Raw genomic sequence first — 17,243 nt, 5'->3', positions numbered from 1 at the left:
AATAATAATAATAATGGCTTAACAACCCTGTATTATCAAGTTTCTCAAAGCACCACACTGTAGTCATTATTCACTCACTCCATACTCGGTGATAAGCTGCTATTGTAGCCACAGCTGCCCCTGGGGTAGACTGACAACCCCCCCGACCACCACCAACCACTCACTCACTCCATTCATTCTGGTCTATTGTACATGTTTTTAGTGATAGGGGAAACTGTGGACCCACCACCTGCAGGAGGAGCCATAGGGGGCGGATGGATGGATGGATGGATGGATGGATGGATGGATGGATGGATGGATGGGAAACTAGAGTACCTGGAGGAAGCCTACACAGACACAGGGAGAACTTGCAAACTCCACACAGAAAGCCCCCGTCCAGGTGGGAATCGAAACCGGACCTTCTAGCTGTGAATCACGAGCGCTGTGCCACCGCGCCACCCAAGTATTGTAGGTCTTAGCTTTCAAATGAGGTCTGTAGGCTGTAAGATGTTTTGAGATTTGGGTAAAGCTGTAATAGAGAAAATGTGCTCCGTTAAAGTGGGAGTTAAGAGGAGAAAAACATGTAAATTGACTTGCTGCCACCTGTATAAACCTTGAGGACTAAACTAGGTCCAAAACTGAACTATAACCAGCCTATACTGAAATACTGGTTTCTAAATCATGGCTAAACTTTCAGGTCAGCACCAAGGTAAATTTGAGTTTAATCCAACTAAAATCCAACTAATCATCCAGGACTGTACACTCTGAACTACACAAGTTTTTCTTTGGATGTTCAGGCCTACCCAAGGCACAAACAAGGGGCTAACGGGGTCAAAACAAGAAATAAATCCAATTCAGGATTTTACCAGGCCGACATCAAGACTATAAACACGTCTGAAAAACCCACAGTTTGAGTTGCACGGACATAGAGAATGCAGCCATATTGTACCCGATATTTGTCTAAGCCTGTCCCAATGGCTTGCTCATTTAGGCTCATTACAAAGCACTCAGGGCCCTGTCTGATCTCCCTGCTCTTTCCAACGGGACACGACAAAACAGAACAGAGATTAGCAGTCGACACAGCCAACAGAGCCGAACTAAGGCGATTTATGTGTCGTCTATTGTCTCAAAATTCAGTAATAATGTCTCACTTAGTGGTTTTAGAGGACAGGCTCGTTCTGCAGGCCTGTTGCTGCAGGATTTTGGGGACAGGAAACAATCCTTTTCAAGGTTTAAAAGGTGGGGTAAATAAGGTTTTGTAAATGCCACATTACCATAAATGTCAACAGGTATTTGTTGATCTGCCTGTATAGGTTTCCTCAATGTGCTCCAGTTACCTTAAACATGCACAATAGGCCCTGTGGTCCTGACCAAGCCAAGCTGAAGATGCTCCTGATAAGTTGCACTGATGGGACACATTTCCCTAACAGAGGTAATAAAGTCAATCCCTGAAAACTGTCAAAAAGCTGAACTCTCCCCTGGCATTGGTTTGTTGCATTGGTTTTTACATACACTTTCACAGTACAGCGCCACACATCGCTTTGCCTTGAGTTTGCTTCCACCATGTGGCCACAATACGAAACTGCAAGTCCAAATATATTCTAGACAACATCTCGTTTACAAGTTTGTGAGCCTGAGCTGTGTAATGTATAAAAATCATCCGAATGAAGGTTTAACCCCTTAACCCCCGCCTTAACCAGGAGCATTTTTCTCCAGTTTGGCTTTACCCAAATCTAAAAGCTTCACATCTGGTTTGAAAGCTAAGACCGACAAAACCTCATCAAAACAAATCTTTCTCGTTGTGTTACTGCCACGTTTTTGTCACTTTCGCTTTTTTGTTAGTCTTTTGTTGCATTTTCATCCTTGTTTTTGTCTCATTTTTGTCACTATTGTGTTGAGTTTTTGTTGCTTTTACGTCATTTTTTCCTGTTTTTTTTTTTGTCACGTTTTTTGATGCCCTTTTGTCGCATATTTACCCTTGTTTCATCACATTTTTGTCGGTATTTTATTGCTTTCACGTTTTCATTCCCGTTTTCATCTCATTTTTGTTGCTCCTTTGTGGCTTTTTTTGTCGCTTTTTTGTATTTGTCGCTAATTTTTGGCTACGTTCTTGTCGCCTTTTTTGTCATATTATTGTAGCTTTTTTGTTGCGTTTTTGTAAATTCTTGTTGGCTTTTCGTCACTTCTTCATCACATTTTTGTCACCTTTTTTTGGACACTTTTCATTGCTTTTCGATGCTTTTTTGTTGCATTTTCATCCTCATTTTTGTCTCTTCTTTGCCGCTATTTTGAAGTTTTTAGATTTGGGTAATGCTGAACTGGGGGAAATGTTCCCTGTAGAGATGGGAGTAAAGAGGTTAATCGATTGTGGATATTGTCAAATACACTATAACTTCAGTCAGACCAGTGACCGCATCTGTGAGTTACTATTTGTTCAGTCTCCACTCCGCGCTGCCCTGGGGCAGACTGACTTAGGCCAGGCTGCCAATCCACGCCATTGACCAGCCCCAACCGTCACTCACAACATTCACACAGGTAAAGTGTGAAACGACATTCAGCTTTCCAATTATAAGACGACGTTCTACCATCTGTTCACATCTTAGAGGAAATCAAAACAGAAAGTGTCTCAATTCTTTGCAAGTGATTCAATTGCATGACAGAAACCTCAGACTTCCTGTTTTTCACTCTTTTCTTTCAGACAGGAAGGTGCCAAAAGAACCCATGTGCTGCAATATTCACCAACACCAGACGCAGCTAAATCTCTGTCAGGTAGTGTTTAGATGAAGATCGACGGTGATTAAAGCATGCAGGTTGCAAGGAATTTGAAGTAGGAAACAATGGAGAAAGTGGCCAATGAGGGGGCTGGAGACAAGGTTTCTGAAGGTAAGATTTCTAATTCAAAAACTTGTTTGTTGCTGGAACAGAAAATAAATCAAATTTTGCTTTACAGCCCAATAAGGATGTAGCTTTATCCAAGTACATAAAGTTCCGACAATCTATTGACCTCTTCACCACCGCTGAACCGAGCAGATTTCTCCAGTTTGGCTTTACCTAAATCAAAAATCCTCTGGGGGAAAAAAAGTGCCAAAATCGTGACATAAACAAAAGGAAGTAAAGGATGAAACCGCAAGAAAAGTGATGAAAAAAATAAAGATGAATAAGTTACCAAAATGGCTCAAAAACGCAATAAAAAGAGCCTCAAAAGACGGAAAAAAAAAGCGATGAAAAAGTGGCAAAAATCCGATGACAGCACAGTAACAACGCAAGGAAAAAGATGCATTGAGATCAGTTTAGATAGAGTAGATTTGGGTAAAGGTGAACTTGAGAAATGCGCTCGGTTAAGCCGGGGGTTAAGAGGTTAATACACATAATTAAAGAGCAAACTGAAAGACTCAATGTAGATCGGTATTACTGTAAATGAAACTGTTTTCGATCATATGGCACTACTTCACGGACTTTCCTATATTTTGTAAATTCATTTTTTCCCCTACTGTTTCACTGTTTCAAGTTTAAAGGGATTATACAGAGTTGAAAAATGTTAAAATAATGTATTTCCCTCCCCCTACATGTTCCAGCCATTTCCTAATGTGTAGAATGAGCTCAGACCCACAACTGCCTCTAAAATCATTAACTGTCACTCAAAAAGGTGTCCAGGGGTCCAAATTGCCATCGTGCACGAGCTTAATATAGAAGCTGCAGTTACAGATATGACCTGAGGTGGCAGTAGTGAGTATAAAAATGGCTAACTTGCATCTAGCCCCTTTAAATATTAGTTGTGGTCCAAATTCATAACATGTTTCTAACCAACACTGGACACTGGGATGTACCACTGAATGCGACATCATAATTTACAATTTACACTGAATAAATAAATAAATGAAGAATAGTAAGTAAGATTAAAAAATTAAAATAAAAACATGCTATATATTGCTCTCAGTTACCATAAAACCATTAAGTGGGTGTCAGTGTTTATTTAAGTGTGTTTGTGGGATATTTTGATGTGGTTGTGGTCAAATTACACTAAATCCTTCGTCTGACCACATCCGCCGTGACCGACTGCACCATTAATCTTTGATAAAAGTTTCTCTCTCCCCTTCTCTCTCCAGTGGTGGCCGCCCTCCGCTCGATGGTCAACCACTTTCAGCCCACTTTATCCGCCGAGTCCCACTCCAGCATCATCGCTCCCTCTGTGTTCGGCTCACACATCGAGAACTTAAACATCAGCGTCAACACAAAAGCACCAGGTATTTAGATTCAAGGCTTATTTCTCTTTGCTGGTTTTGACTTAAAGTTGCCTAATGCTGTGTTTTCTCACGGCTGATTTCTGTTTTCAGAGGAACAATGCTACAGCAATAATAATAATGACGAGGAAGTGAAACTGGATCTTGAACGTGAGTGACTTTCCCTTAAATTATCATTGTACGATCATCGATTTGGATTTCTTCTTTATAAACATAATTCATTACTGTTGCCCAGTGGTTCTTAAAGGGACTATACAGAGTTTAGAAATGTTTAAAGTATGTATTTTCCTCCCCCTACATGTTCCAACAATGTCTTAATGTGTAGAATGAGCCCAGATCTATTGACCACAACTGCTGCTAAAATCCTACACTGTCACCCAAAACTGTATTACTTCGGGTCCGAATTGCCGTCATGCATGAGCTTAATATAGAAGGTGCAGTTACATGTATGACCTGAGGTGGCAGTAGTGAGCATAAAATGGCGAACTTGCATCTAGCCCCTTTAAACAGTACCATGATACTCGTAAAGTATTCGAACACCGGGCCTAGATCAAAACAGGATCTAAAACAGAGCAAGATAAAGAAAGAGCTATTTTTGCAGTGGGTCTCATATTTGGCTGCCTTTAATGGACATCTCCATGGAAACGAGCTGGAGACATTCCCAGTAGAGTCAAGTCTCAGGAGAGATGAGCCGCTCACAGCAAAGACTTATGCCTTTATGTTATTTTTCCCAGGTATATCAACAATAAAAATGTATGTAATAAAATGAATGAATGTATTAAATACTATTAACCTGTTATGCACCATCTCAGGGTGAGGGTAAGAGTTATTTTCTCCAATTATGCATATCAAAAATCTCAAAGCGTATTTACAGGAGAGTTTATATGCCAGCCTATAAAACAGGGTGATGTCTCATTTGAAAGCCAAGACCTTCTAGTTTCTAAAAATATGTGTGAGTAAAAACGCAATTTGCCGTTCCAAACCTTAATCTAAGCCTCTGATCAGACTGGATGGCAGGCAACAGGTTAATTGGGTGAAATGTTACACGGTGTGGCTTTAAACTAGAAAAAAAAAACCTCACACCACAGTTTGAGAACCGCTCATATATAGCTCGGATTAACCTCTTATCCCGCTGCCTTAACCAAGTGCATTTTCTCCAGTTCAGTTTTACCCAAATCTAAAAGGTTCTCGACTTGAGCTCACGCCCATAGGCCAGAGTAACGTCTCATTTGAAAGCTAAGTGCTACAAAACTGATCGTAAACCTCTTTTTTGTCTTGTTTTTTTTGTAGTTTTGCTTCCTTCATCATCTTTTTAAATGCTTTTTTTTAGTCGTGTTTTTTCGAGATGCTTTTGTTGCTCTTTTATGGCTTTTTTGCGGCTTTTTTTTTTTTTTTTCATCAATTTTGAAACTCTTTACCCGGGCCTTAACCGAACACATTTTCTCCAGTTTGACTTTACCCAAATCTGAAAGCTTTTTGAAAAGAACTTCAAAATAGCAACAAAAACTAGAGGAAAACGAGGATGAAAATGCAACAAAAAAAAGCAACAAAAAACAGACACAAAAGCCACAAAACAAAATAAAAATGATGAAAATGCAGCAAAAAAATGGACAAAAACTCAACAAAAAAGTGGCAAAAATGAGATGAAAAAGACAACCATGGAGAATATCAGTTTAGATCCGTTTTGTAGATGTTAGCTTTAAAATGAGGTGTTACAGTGGTCTATAGCTCTCCAGTCAAGAAGCTTATAGATTTAGGTAAAGCCAAACTGGAGAAAATGAAGAGGCTAATACAGAGTGCTTGAAGTGGCTTGGGAGCAGCATATACAACATTGCTTTTGACTACATCTAGTGGTTCAAAGTAGTATTGCAGACAGTTTAGCCCAGGGGTAGGCAACGTCAGGCCCGGGGGCCAAATCCGGCCCTCCAGCACAGAACCTCTGGCCCTCAAGATGATTTTGAGAAACATTATTACACAAATCAGAGAGAACTTTTAACATTATCAGAGTTAAATGGGAGAAAAAAGGGTGTAAATAATGTTAATACACCCAATGAGGTCATATATGATGTACAACACTGGCATTTGAGAGAAGGAAGAAATGACATAAATCTACATGAATGAACAGATTAAATCTAAGGTTTGAGTAGATTTGGTCTGGTCTTAGACGAGATAAAACCTTTAGTAGTAGTTATTCTCTTGATTCAGATCATTTTGTGTCCTTTCAAGCGAAAAACAATAATTTGTCTGATTTCAACTTTTATTCTTGTTCCATTGGCGCTAACATTTGTGTCTTGGATTAGTTCAAAATAGACTCAAATTCAACATAGAAGATCTTTAATTCAAGCATTTTTCAGCCATTTCTCTCCTTTAAGATGGTCATGTTTCCAGTGTTGTGCTTTACTTTGGGCCTCTTTAGAAAAGAGGACATGACGTTTCTTGGTCTAAGAGAAGGACAAAGGACGGGGTTAGAAGACCTTTATTTCATCTCATTTTCATCTCGTACAAAGTTACTGACGCCTTTTGTCTTTTAGGCCTGTTGATTGAAGACTGCCGGGAGAACCTCAAAGCTTCCCTCAAAAGGACATTCAGCTGTTTGAATGAAGGCACGGCCAATGAGAACAGCAAAGTGTCTCTAAACAGCATCTACACCGAACTGTACGTCACCGAAGGAGGAAGAGGAGGGGTCAACCAGGAGCATGAGATCAGGCAAATCGAGGCACTCACGAAATCCAAGGTGTCCGACGAGAAATCCGTTCACTGCAATAACCTTTTCGAACCGAGGACTGAGCACCCGGTCCGGACTGTACTCACAAGAGGGGTAGCGGGCATCGGCAAAACCGTGGCGACCAATAAATTTGCATTGGATTGGGCTGAAAGTAAAGCGAACACGGATTTCGATTTTGTGTTTCCGCTGAGTCTGCGTGAATTGAATTTGATGAGAGACAGAAAATTAAGCTTTGAGGAGCTGCTGAGTCGATTTTTCCCAGAAATGAAAGGATTGTGGATTCTCGCCAACAGGAAATGGAAGACGTTGATCATTTTAGACGGTTTGGATGAAAGCAGAATCAACTTAGACTTTCAAAATTGCGAGATTCTGTCCGATGTGAAGGAACCTAGCTGCCTGGGAGTCCTTTTGGTCAATCTCATCCGGGGACGCCTGCTCCCCGTCTGCTCGATTTGGATAACGTCGCGCCCAGCCGCTTCCATCCAGATTCCCGGAGAGTACATTGACTTGGTGACAGAAATTCGAGGTTTCAACAATCCGCAAAAGGAAGAATATTTCAATCGGAAAATCCCAAACAAAACCATCGCTAATAAGATCATTTCACACATCAAGTCTTGCAGGAGCCTCTACATCATGTGCTACATCCCCGTGTTTTGCTGGATGGCCGCTAACGTCTTGGTAAAAAATGACGTCAAAGAGTTACCGAAAACTGTGACGCAAATGTACGTTCACTTTTTAGCTCTTTTTATCGATAAGATGAAGCAGAGGTTGCAAAGAAGCACAGCCGGCATCTCCGAGAGCCTGCGCGCCAACTTGATCGCCTTGGGGAAGCTCGCGTTCAGAGGGCTCGAGAAAGGCAACTTGGTTTTCTACGAGAGCGATCTGAGAGTGCACGGGATCAGCGGCGAGCAAGAATCCATGTTTTCGGGAATCTACACCGAAATTTTCAACAACGAAACAGCACTTTCCGGCGAGAAGATGTTCTCTTTCGTCCACCTCAGCGTCCAGGAGTTTTTCGCCGCTTTGTACGTTTACCTCACGTTCCACAACGAAAACATCAACGTCTTAATCAGGAGGTCATCCGTCACGCGATTGTTGCTTCGCGAGTCGTCTGAAATCATCCTGTACAAAGAAGCGGTCGAAAAAGCGCTGCAGTGCCGCAACGGGCATTACGACATGTTTTTGCGATTTCTGTTTGGGCTATCTCAAGAGGCGAACTGCTCTTTTATGAAACATGTGCTCATGATCAAGAACAGGACAAGCGCAAACACAAGAGGAGAGATCATCAAGCACATTAAGGACAAAATAAAAATGGGCCCACCTCCCGACAGATGCCTCAACTTGTTCCACTGCTTGAATGAACTGAATGACAGGTCTCTGGTGGAGGAGATTCAGAGCTTTATAAAGGCAGGAAGCGTTAGCAGGACCACGCTGACGCCGTCTCAATGGGCTTCGCTGGTGTTTGTGTTGTTGACGTCGGACGAAGAGTTGAAGGAGTTTGACTTGGGGAACTACGCGCGATCGCAGGAGGGGCTTCTGCGGATGCTGCCGGTCGTCAAAGCAGCGCAAATAGCAAAGTGAGTACAGAGCGTTTAAACGTGTTATGGACGCCCATTCATTGTGCAACTGAGCTTGTTCCGAATGGATTCACAGATTGTAGTCATAGTTCCCCTAAAGCAGGGGTGTCCAAACTTTTTTTTTTACTTGGGGGCCGCATATTGAAGCGTACACAGGGTGAAGGGCCATAGATCTGTGGTCAGTGCCGCGTAACCTTTGACTAGCAGAGGTTTAAATGTATTTATTTATGCTTTATACTTTCATGCCAGCTCCGTCTCACAATAAAATGTTTGTTGTTAGGTTAGAATTGTGTAGAATTATTACATTTCTCTATGTCTCTCTCTCTCTCTATGTCTCTCTCTCCCCCTCTCTCTCTATGTCTCTCTCTCCCCCTCTCTCTCTATATATATGTCTCTCTCTCCCTCTCTCTCTCTCTATGTCTCTCTCTCTCCCTCTCTCTCTCTCTATGTCTCTCTCTCCCTCTCTCTCTATGTCTGTCTCTCTCTCTCTCTCTATGTCTCTCTCTCCCTCTCTCTCTATGTCTCTCTCTCCCTCTCTCTCTCTATGTCTCGCTCTCTCCCTCTCTCTCTATGTCTCTCTCTCTATATATGTCTCTGTCTCTCTCTCCCTCTCTCTCTATGTCTCTCTCTCTCTCTCTCTCTCTGTCTCTCTCTGTCTCTCTCTCTTTCTCTCTCTCTCTGTCTCTCTCTATGTCTCTCTCTCTTTCTCTCTCTCTCTCTCTCTCTCTCTCTATGTCTCTCTCTCTTTCTCTCTCTCTCTCTCTCTCTGTCTCTCTCTTTCTCTCTCTCTCTCTCTCTGTCTTTCTCTTTCTCTCTCTCTCTCTCTCTCTCTCTCTGTCTCTCTCTCTCTCTCTCTCTCTCTCTCTCTCTCTCTCTCTCTCTCTCTCATACTGTGTAGGCTAATGCAACTTCCCTAAGTAGTAAAGACCAAAGTCCATGTAGCAGAAAAACACTTCCTCCGTGCGTTGTGGACAGAGACGGATGTAAGAGTCATTTTTCTTTGCAACCTCCAAATCACTTCAACAGGATAATGTCGCGCACATGTCCTTACACATACAGTCTCGTATGTCGCTGGTTTGGGGAAGAAGCAGCTGATCATTTTTTATACGATTGTCCTGAAACGTTGACGGAACTGTACAGCCGTGAAATATTGGGTTCGCTTCATCACAAGGCAAAAGGGTTTTTACCTACAGGAGGCGTTTGGCCTCTCCCAGTATAGTGTCTCCCAGGGCACAAAGACCAGACAGGTACATATCAACTCGTCTAAGCTCAGGTAATAACATATCTCAGTATGGAAAAACAGTGACCTGTTTCTTAAAAAATAGAAAAGTGGACTGCTGCATGGCCTGATTTTTGTCCAAGGCAAAAGATTGGGAGCCACAAGTGACTTGACCCAAACTCAAGTATTGCTTTTAGTATTAGTTACAATCCCCACATTGACTAAAGAGGGTGTTGTGGTGGTCCTTCACCAAGAAATATGAATTAATCAACAATATTTCCAGCATTTATCGACAGTTTAAGCCACTGTTGTTTGTTTAAGCCACTGTTGTGTGTCATAATGTTTCTCAAAATTATCTGGGTCCAGAGGATAGTAACGTGGGGCCATATTTGGTGTGAAGTAAGTCAGTCATATTTACATAGATTTGATTTCAAACTTTCTTCATGCAAAAACAGTTCTGCATTCGACCTATTGCCCACTAATGAAAAACTTCAGACATCCCTGCATTACACTGAAGAGGTTAAGTGCTTTGTACAGTGTAAATTTCATGAATATCTGTGTGTCTCATTCAATCAGAAAGCAGAATTAGTGCTAAGAGCCTTAATAAGAATTTACTTTAAGTTTGCTCCTTCGGCACATCCTCAAGCTGTGCTACTTCAGTGTTATGTAATAAATAAAACATTTTTAAAAAGAACATTTTCCTACACCTTTCACAGCCAAGCGATTAATCGATTACAAAATAATTGTTAGTTGCAGCCCTAGTTATGTGTCAACACTGAAAATCACAGGAGGAAATTCTCCTTAATGCGAGGAGAATGACAGCATTTTGAAAACTTTTGTTACTACGGCTCCTACATATACTTCAATGACTTTGTTAAATGTTTCTAAACAAGCTCTTCCTCCCCTGTTTTTTCAGACTGAAAGGTTGTGGTCTAACGGAGCTCGGTGCCGCCTCCCTCTCCTCTCTGCTCTCCGCCGCTCAGTGTAAACTCAAGTGTCTGGATGTGTCTGACAACGACTGCGGGGATGAGGGGGTGCAGAGGCTGAGTGAGGCGCTGAGCAGTCCTCACTGTGGCCTGGAAGTGCTCGGGTGGGTCACATGACTAGCATCACCACTTTAAAGTCCTACATCATGCCCTGGGGTTATTCATTCACCAGCTTTCCCTCTGTGGAAGTAAACGTCAAGCTGTTTGTAAGAGATGGCTGATGTCCATGTTCAATTTGGATCACGTGTTTTGTATTTGCAGCCTGTCCCTGTGCAGAGTGACAGAGAGGGGCTGCACGTTCCTGGCCTCCGCTCTGAACGGCAGTGTTCTGAAGGAGCTGGATCTGAGCTATAACCACCCGGGACGGGACGGACTCCAGCTGCTGAGGGTCCTGGCGGAGGACCCACACTGCAGCCTCAGCAAGATCAGGTACAGGAGGATAGAAAGCAATTGATCAATGGTAGGACTGCGCGATGTACGGGAAAATACTGGTTTGTGATTTATGGCATACGTTGAAGACTCGGTTCTTCCTGCACATTTGAGAGAAGTCGGAAATATGAGCTGCAGAACTAGTACAAGAATAACATGCATTTCAGAACATGCTTGTTGGGGTCTAAATTACAAGATTTTACAAGATAAATCCCTATGGCCCCATCCTGGAACCGCCACCTTAACGTGGTGGAGGGGTTTGAGCACCCGAATGATCCTGGGAGCTCTGTTGTCGGTGTCCCTGGTTGGGTCTCCCATGGCAAACAGGTCCTAGGTGACAGGGCAGACAAAGAGCGGTTCAGATGCCCCTCATGAGAGAGCAACAGGCCCGTTTAATTGTGAGGCCGTCCTTCTGTGGACCCAGTGACCACCGCCTGCAGGAGGAGCCATGAGGGGCCGGTGCAATGAGATTTGGGCAGCTCCAACAGCTGCCCCCACGACCCGGCAACGGAAAAGTGGAAGAAAATGGATGGATGGATGGATGGATGGATGGATGGATGGATGGTTGGATGGATGGATGGATGGATGGAATCCCTATGGCATGGCAATAGCACATTTGACCTAAATCAGTGCTTCTCAACTGGTGGGTTGGGACCCAAAAGTGGGTCGCTGAACCATTTTCAGTGGGTCACGAGCCTTTCCCAGTAAACATTTTTAAAGTGTGGGTGCTAAAACCATTTTTATCATAATTTCAGCTTTAAATGCTTATCTAATAGTTATAAAATAATGATTTCGGGGGATAATACTGAATTTTGCTATAATATATATATATAATATATAATATATAATATATATATAATAATTTTTATTTGGGTCACGGCTTGTCATCCAAGAATAACGGAGGGTCCAGTTAGTCATACCAACTATAGCAACCTTTGACTTGCTAACTACGGCCATTAAAATTTGATGGATGAATGGGTGGATGGATGGATGAATGGATAAAACTGGCCAATAGCAGTAAATACCAGCTGCTCTTTGAAATGCATGAGACTCTTGTAATAATTTACAGTCTTTTCTCAAATATTTATGTTCCAGTAAACATTCATTGCTATCATTAGATCAGCATTAGATCCATTAGATATGTTGTCCCAATGTCCAGCCCTAGCAAGTTGTTGATATTGCTACTAAACCAGACGTTGAATTTGTTAACCTGGTTTAACCTCCACTGCTAATCATTCCTCATTCTTTCTAAATCTTTTGTTTCCAGTGCTGAAGGGTGCAGCGAATCCCGAATAGGACCAGGCCCAAAGAAATGTAAGTCACCATATTTTAAAGCAGTAACTTGTTTACCTTAACCCCTTAACTCCCACCTGAACCGAGCACATTTTCTCCAGTTTGGCTTTACCCCAGTCCAAAAGCTTCTGGAAAAAAGCTGTGAAAATTGCAACAAAACTGAGACGAAAACAATGATGGAAATGTGACAAAAAAGTGAGAAAACATTGACAAAAAAGTGACGAAAAATTGATGAAAAAGCGGCAAAAATGTCACAAAAATGTCAAAAAGAAATTGACAAAACATTGACGAAAAATGACAAAAAAGTAACAAAAAAATGACAAAAAATGTGATAAAAATGTGACAAAAAATGACAAAAATGTGACAGAAAAATGACCAAAAAAATGACAAAAATGTGATAAAAAATTGACAAAAAAATGTGACCAAATGAATGACAAAAATTACAAAAATGTGACAGAAAATGACCAAAAAATGACAAAAATGTGACAAAAAAATTACAAAAATGTGACAAAATGTGACAAAAACATGTCAAAAATTTGATACAAAAATGTCAAAAAGAAATTGACAAAACATTGACGAAAAATGACAAAAAAGTTACCAAAAAATGACAAAAATGTGATAAAAATTTGACAAAAAAAGGACAAAAATGTGACCAAAAAAATGACAAAAATGACAAAAAATGTGATAAAAATGTGACAAAAAATGACAAAAAGTGACAGAAAAATGACCAAAAAAATGACAAAAATGTGATAAAAATTTGACAAAAAAATGTGACCAAATAAATGACAAAAATGACAAAAATGTGACAGAAAATGACCAAAAAATGACAAAAATGTGACAAAAAAATTACAAAAATGTGACAAAATGTGACAAAAACATGTCAAAAATTTGATACAAAAATGACAAAAAAATGACAAAAATGCCATAAAAATTTGACAAAAAAATTACAAAAAATGGACCAAAAAATGGCAAAAAATTGACCAAAAAATTACAAAAATGTGATGAAAAATGTACGAAAAAATGACAAAAATGTGACAAAAAATGACAAAAAAATGAGTTGAATACCCAACTAAAAAAATGATGGAAAAAAAATCTGATGACGTGAGGAAAAAGATCCTCTCGGTTCAGGCGGAAGTTAAGAGGTTAATAAATCCTTTCCGTAGTCCCTCTGTGGGTAATACAAGTGTTAATGGGATGATTGGGGGGTCTTTCATCTCCCCCTGGTGTCTCTGGCCAGAAAACCACAATTGCAACTCCGCTGCCACCGGGTCGGAGTCACCAATACACACTAATGGAACCAAGAAGAAGAAGCTAGCAGGCTAACGGGCACAGCTAACTGCGGGCAAGCACCACTTAAACAGTATTTACAGCCAAGTTTGAGTGAAAAAAATATCTCCATTGTGTAATTGGATGTAGAATACCCCTCTCTTCCTTTGTCTTTTTGGTCAGCGTAGTATTTACTCTCACAGACAGAATTAATGAGTAAAAAAACACAACATGCCACGACACCTGCAGTAGCGCTCATGGCCTCTAGGGGCATAATACAAAATACAGCAGGGGTGGGCAGTGGCTAGTGGTTCATTTTTCTGTGGTGATTCTCGGGGGAATAATGATAGAATTGCATCTTAATAACCTAATGATATTTTTTTTTCCGTTTAGATGCCGTTCATCTCACCCTGGACCCCGCCACGTCCCACAAAGACCTTACTCTTTCGGATCGAAACCGAAAAGCCACGCGGGAGCTGAATCCCGCCGTCCCCATCCCGAATGAGAGGTTCAGCTTTTGGAATCAGGTTTTGTGCACCAAGGGCCTAACGGGGCGGTGCTACTGGGAAACCGAAGTCGACGGGCGCGCTTGCATAGGAGTGGCTTACGCGCGCATGCCCCGTGAAGGAGAGGGCGCGGAAAGCCGGTTGGGACAGAACGAGTCGTCCTGGGGTCTCAACTGCAACAGGGAAGGGTTCAAGGCGGCTCATAATGGCGTGGTGACGGCCGTGCCAGGATCTTTGAAGTCGAACAGAATCGGGGTGCTTTTGGACTGGCACCTGGGAAAACTGTCTTTCTTCGGTTTCCGTGAAGGCGAATCGTTTCATATTTTTACTTTTGAAGCCCACTTTGCCTTCCCGGTCTTTCCCGCGTTTCATCTGGCCTGGATTGGGGCTAGCATTCACTTGTGCTGAACATAGAACCATGGCTGCGTGTAAACAAGCAGCTGCTTCCCTCTGCCTTGGCACAGCAGGGTTTTTTGTCTGCTGTTTCTGTGTTCCACATTGTTTTACAAGATTCTTTTGTACATATGTGTTTTTTGTACAGTTCAGCAGATTTTTTTCACTGCATGAAGGAACCAGCTCTCTTAACCCCCGTCTGAACCAAGCTCTCCAGTTCGGCCTTACCCAAATCTAAAAGCTGCTTGAAAAAAAGTGTCAAAACAGCGACAAAAAAACTAGACGTAAACAAGGATGAAAACACAATAAAAAAGCGTCAAAATAATCCAATGAAATTTGACAAAAAGTGGCAAAAATTTGATGAAAAATCGTGGAAAAAGTGACGACAAAACGGCAACAACGTGAGGAAAAAGATCCATTAAGATAATTTTTGTAGGTCTTAGCTTTCAAATGAGACTGTAAACTCCAGTCGAGAAACTTTTAGATTTGAGTAAAGCTGAGATAATGCAGTTGGTTAAGTAACAAACAACTAGCTGATGATCTTCTAAAACACTGAAGAGGCACCAAGAGCTCCCCACACCTGCAGCACAGTGGAGGCGTCACAAGAGGCAGCTACAGGAAATAAATAAGGGGCAAACTTGGAGGTATCCGGGCAAGACTCGCAGCTAAGCCACAGAAGCCTTCTATGCCATTATCTAATATGGCGAATGTACGTTCACTGGGGAATTCAATGGACTATATCCGTCTGCTTCGCTCCCAGAAGATGGTGGAAGACTGTTGTGTGTTTCTATTCACAGGTGACCCTCAGGTGAAGGAGGAGGAGCTGACCAGTGCAGGACACCATGCTCTGAAACTATAAGGACAAACCCGGGAGGCGGCGCACCGTTTCAGAGGAGCACTGAAGGCAGCCAGCCAGGTTTCCTCCAGTGTGCTCCGGTTTCCCTCCAGAAACTCTACAACATGCTCTGAAATATTAATGCTCGTCCTCACAGGCTCTGAGAAGTTTGTAAACCTTATTCTAACTTGTCATTTGTATTCAAGACACATTTGGAATCCAATTTGTTGTTATTATTATTATATTATTGTTTTTTTTTTACTGCCATTCATTTCACCCACAATATGAAGTACATAAGCTTGACTTTGTGTCTAAATGACCATTAAAGCAGTTTGAAACTTTGTAGTGGTCTGTATAATTGAGGTTGTGGGTTTGATTCCTGGGTTTATGCATTGAGTGAAATGGCTCCAGTTTGGCTTTGCCCAAATCTAAAAGCTTCTTGAACTAAAGAGTCAACATAGCACCAATAATGAGACGAAACAGCAATGAAAAACACAACAAAAAGCCAAATAAAGAGCAACAGAAAAGTGACGAAAACAAGCATGAAAATGTGATTAAAACGTTACAAAAAGGCGATGAACAATAGACAATAATGTGGAACAAAAACACAACAAAAGGGCAACTGAACAGTGACAAAAAGCGATGAAAGTGTGGCAAAAATGTGATGAAAACCCAACAAGAAGTGATGGAAAAAAATTCCAAAAAAGCTCCATATAGATTAGGGGCTGAATGATTGAACAAAATTCCCTCTATATCATTTATATTTTGCTTTGTCGACATTAATATCTTTAATGTTCATGTCTCATTATACAATATATCTTTCAACCAAGGCCGGATTTATGCAGGGGCTTACAGGGGCTAAGCCCAGGGGCCCAGCAGGATGAAGGGCCCCTGGGCACAGAGAGAAAAATGCGTGCTCAGTGTGGGCTGTAAACTAGCTCCCTCTCTCTTTGCAAACGCCCTCACATTTATCAGATGATTTTTTTTACACGAGAAAAAAACAGATCTAAACCAGGTCTAAACCAGGTCTGAGCCATTTTTATTGAGTAGACACTGGGAAAAAATATATATACCTATTGGTCTGTTAAACCAAAATGCACCAGAAGAGTAAATAACTAAACTACTTGTTAAAATGTCCTATAGACCCAATACATAAAACAGTTCACTAAAAGCATTAAAAAGATATGTTTTAAGTTTCCTTTCAAATATATCAACACTCGCAGCGAACCTCAGGTCCTCAGGTAGACTGTTCCACAGGTGGGGACCAGAGTAACTAAAAGAGCCAGGAGTGTTGGTTTGAATCTGAGGGACAGTTAAAAGGTTCTTCCCTGATGATCGGAGAGTCCGCGAGGGCTCATAGGTCTTAAGCATGTCAGATAAATAGGACTAAGGCCATTAAGAGCTTTATAAACCAGTAAAAGAATCTTAAAATCTAAAGCTCACCAGGAGCCAGTGTATAGACTTGAGAAGCACTTGTGTGATACGCTCTCTCTTTCTGGTCCTCGTCAGTATATAAATAAATATTGATTATGGGGGGTCCTGAAAAAACTTTAGCCCCGGGGCCCATTTTACTTAAATCCGGCCCTGCTTTCAACACTAATTTTGATGTTTTATCGGTCTTAGCTTTCAAATGAGGCTTGCACTGGCCTATAGACTGTGACCTTATGTATTTGGATAAAGCTGAACTGGAGAAAATGCACTCAGTTAAGAAGCACAAAGTAAAAAAATCGTTCACCCCCGAAACAGACGCCAACACAAGTTTCCTCTTTAACAATCATTTTATTAGCAGTCCCA

At 41.4% G+C, this 17,243-nt stretch overlaps 1 protein-coding gene across 1 annotated transcript; it reads left to right on the top strand.

Moving 5' to 3' along the window:
• The first annotated feature begins 2,730 nt into the window (after positions 1-2,730).
• On the top strand, positions 2,731-14,688 carry LOC306978366 (NLR family CARD domain-containing protein 3-like). Its single transcript, XM_079576889.1, has 8 exons — positions 2,731-2,862; positions 4,086-4,223; positions 4,314-4,370; positions 6,752-8,522; positions 10,658-10,831; positions 10,989-11,156; positions 12,424-12,470; positions 14,109-14,688. Exons 1-8 carry the CDS (start codon positions 2,817-2,819, stop codon positions 14,627-14,629), a joined length of 2,922 nt encoding a protein of 973 aa, XP_079433015.1. The 5' UTR covers positions 2,731-2,816; the 3' UTR covers positions 14,630-14,688.
• Positions 14,689-17,243: the final 2,555 nt, after the last annotated feature.

This window comes from Gobius niger, assembly GCF_951799975.1.
Source record: "Gobius niger genome assembly, chromosome: 19".
In the NCBI taxonomy this organism is placed as follows: domain Eukaryota; kingdom Metazoa; phylum Chordata; class Actinopteri; order Gobiiformes; family Gobiidae; genus Gobius; species Gobius niger.
This window is presented reverse-complemented; position numbering and strand designations above follow the sequence as displayed.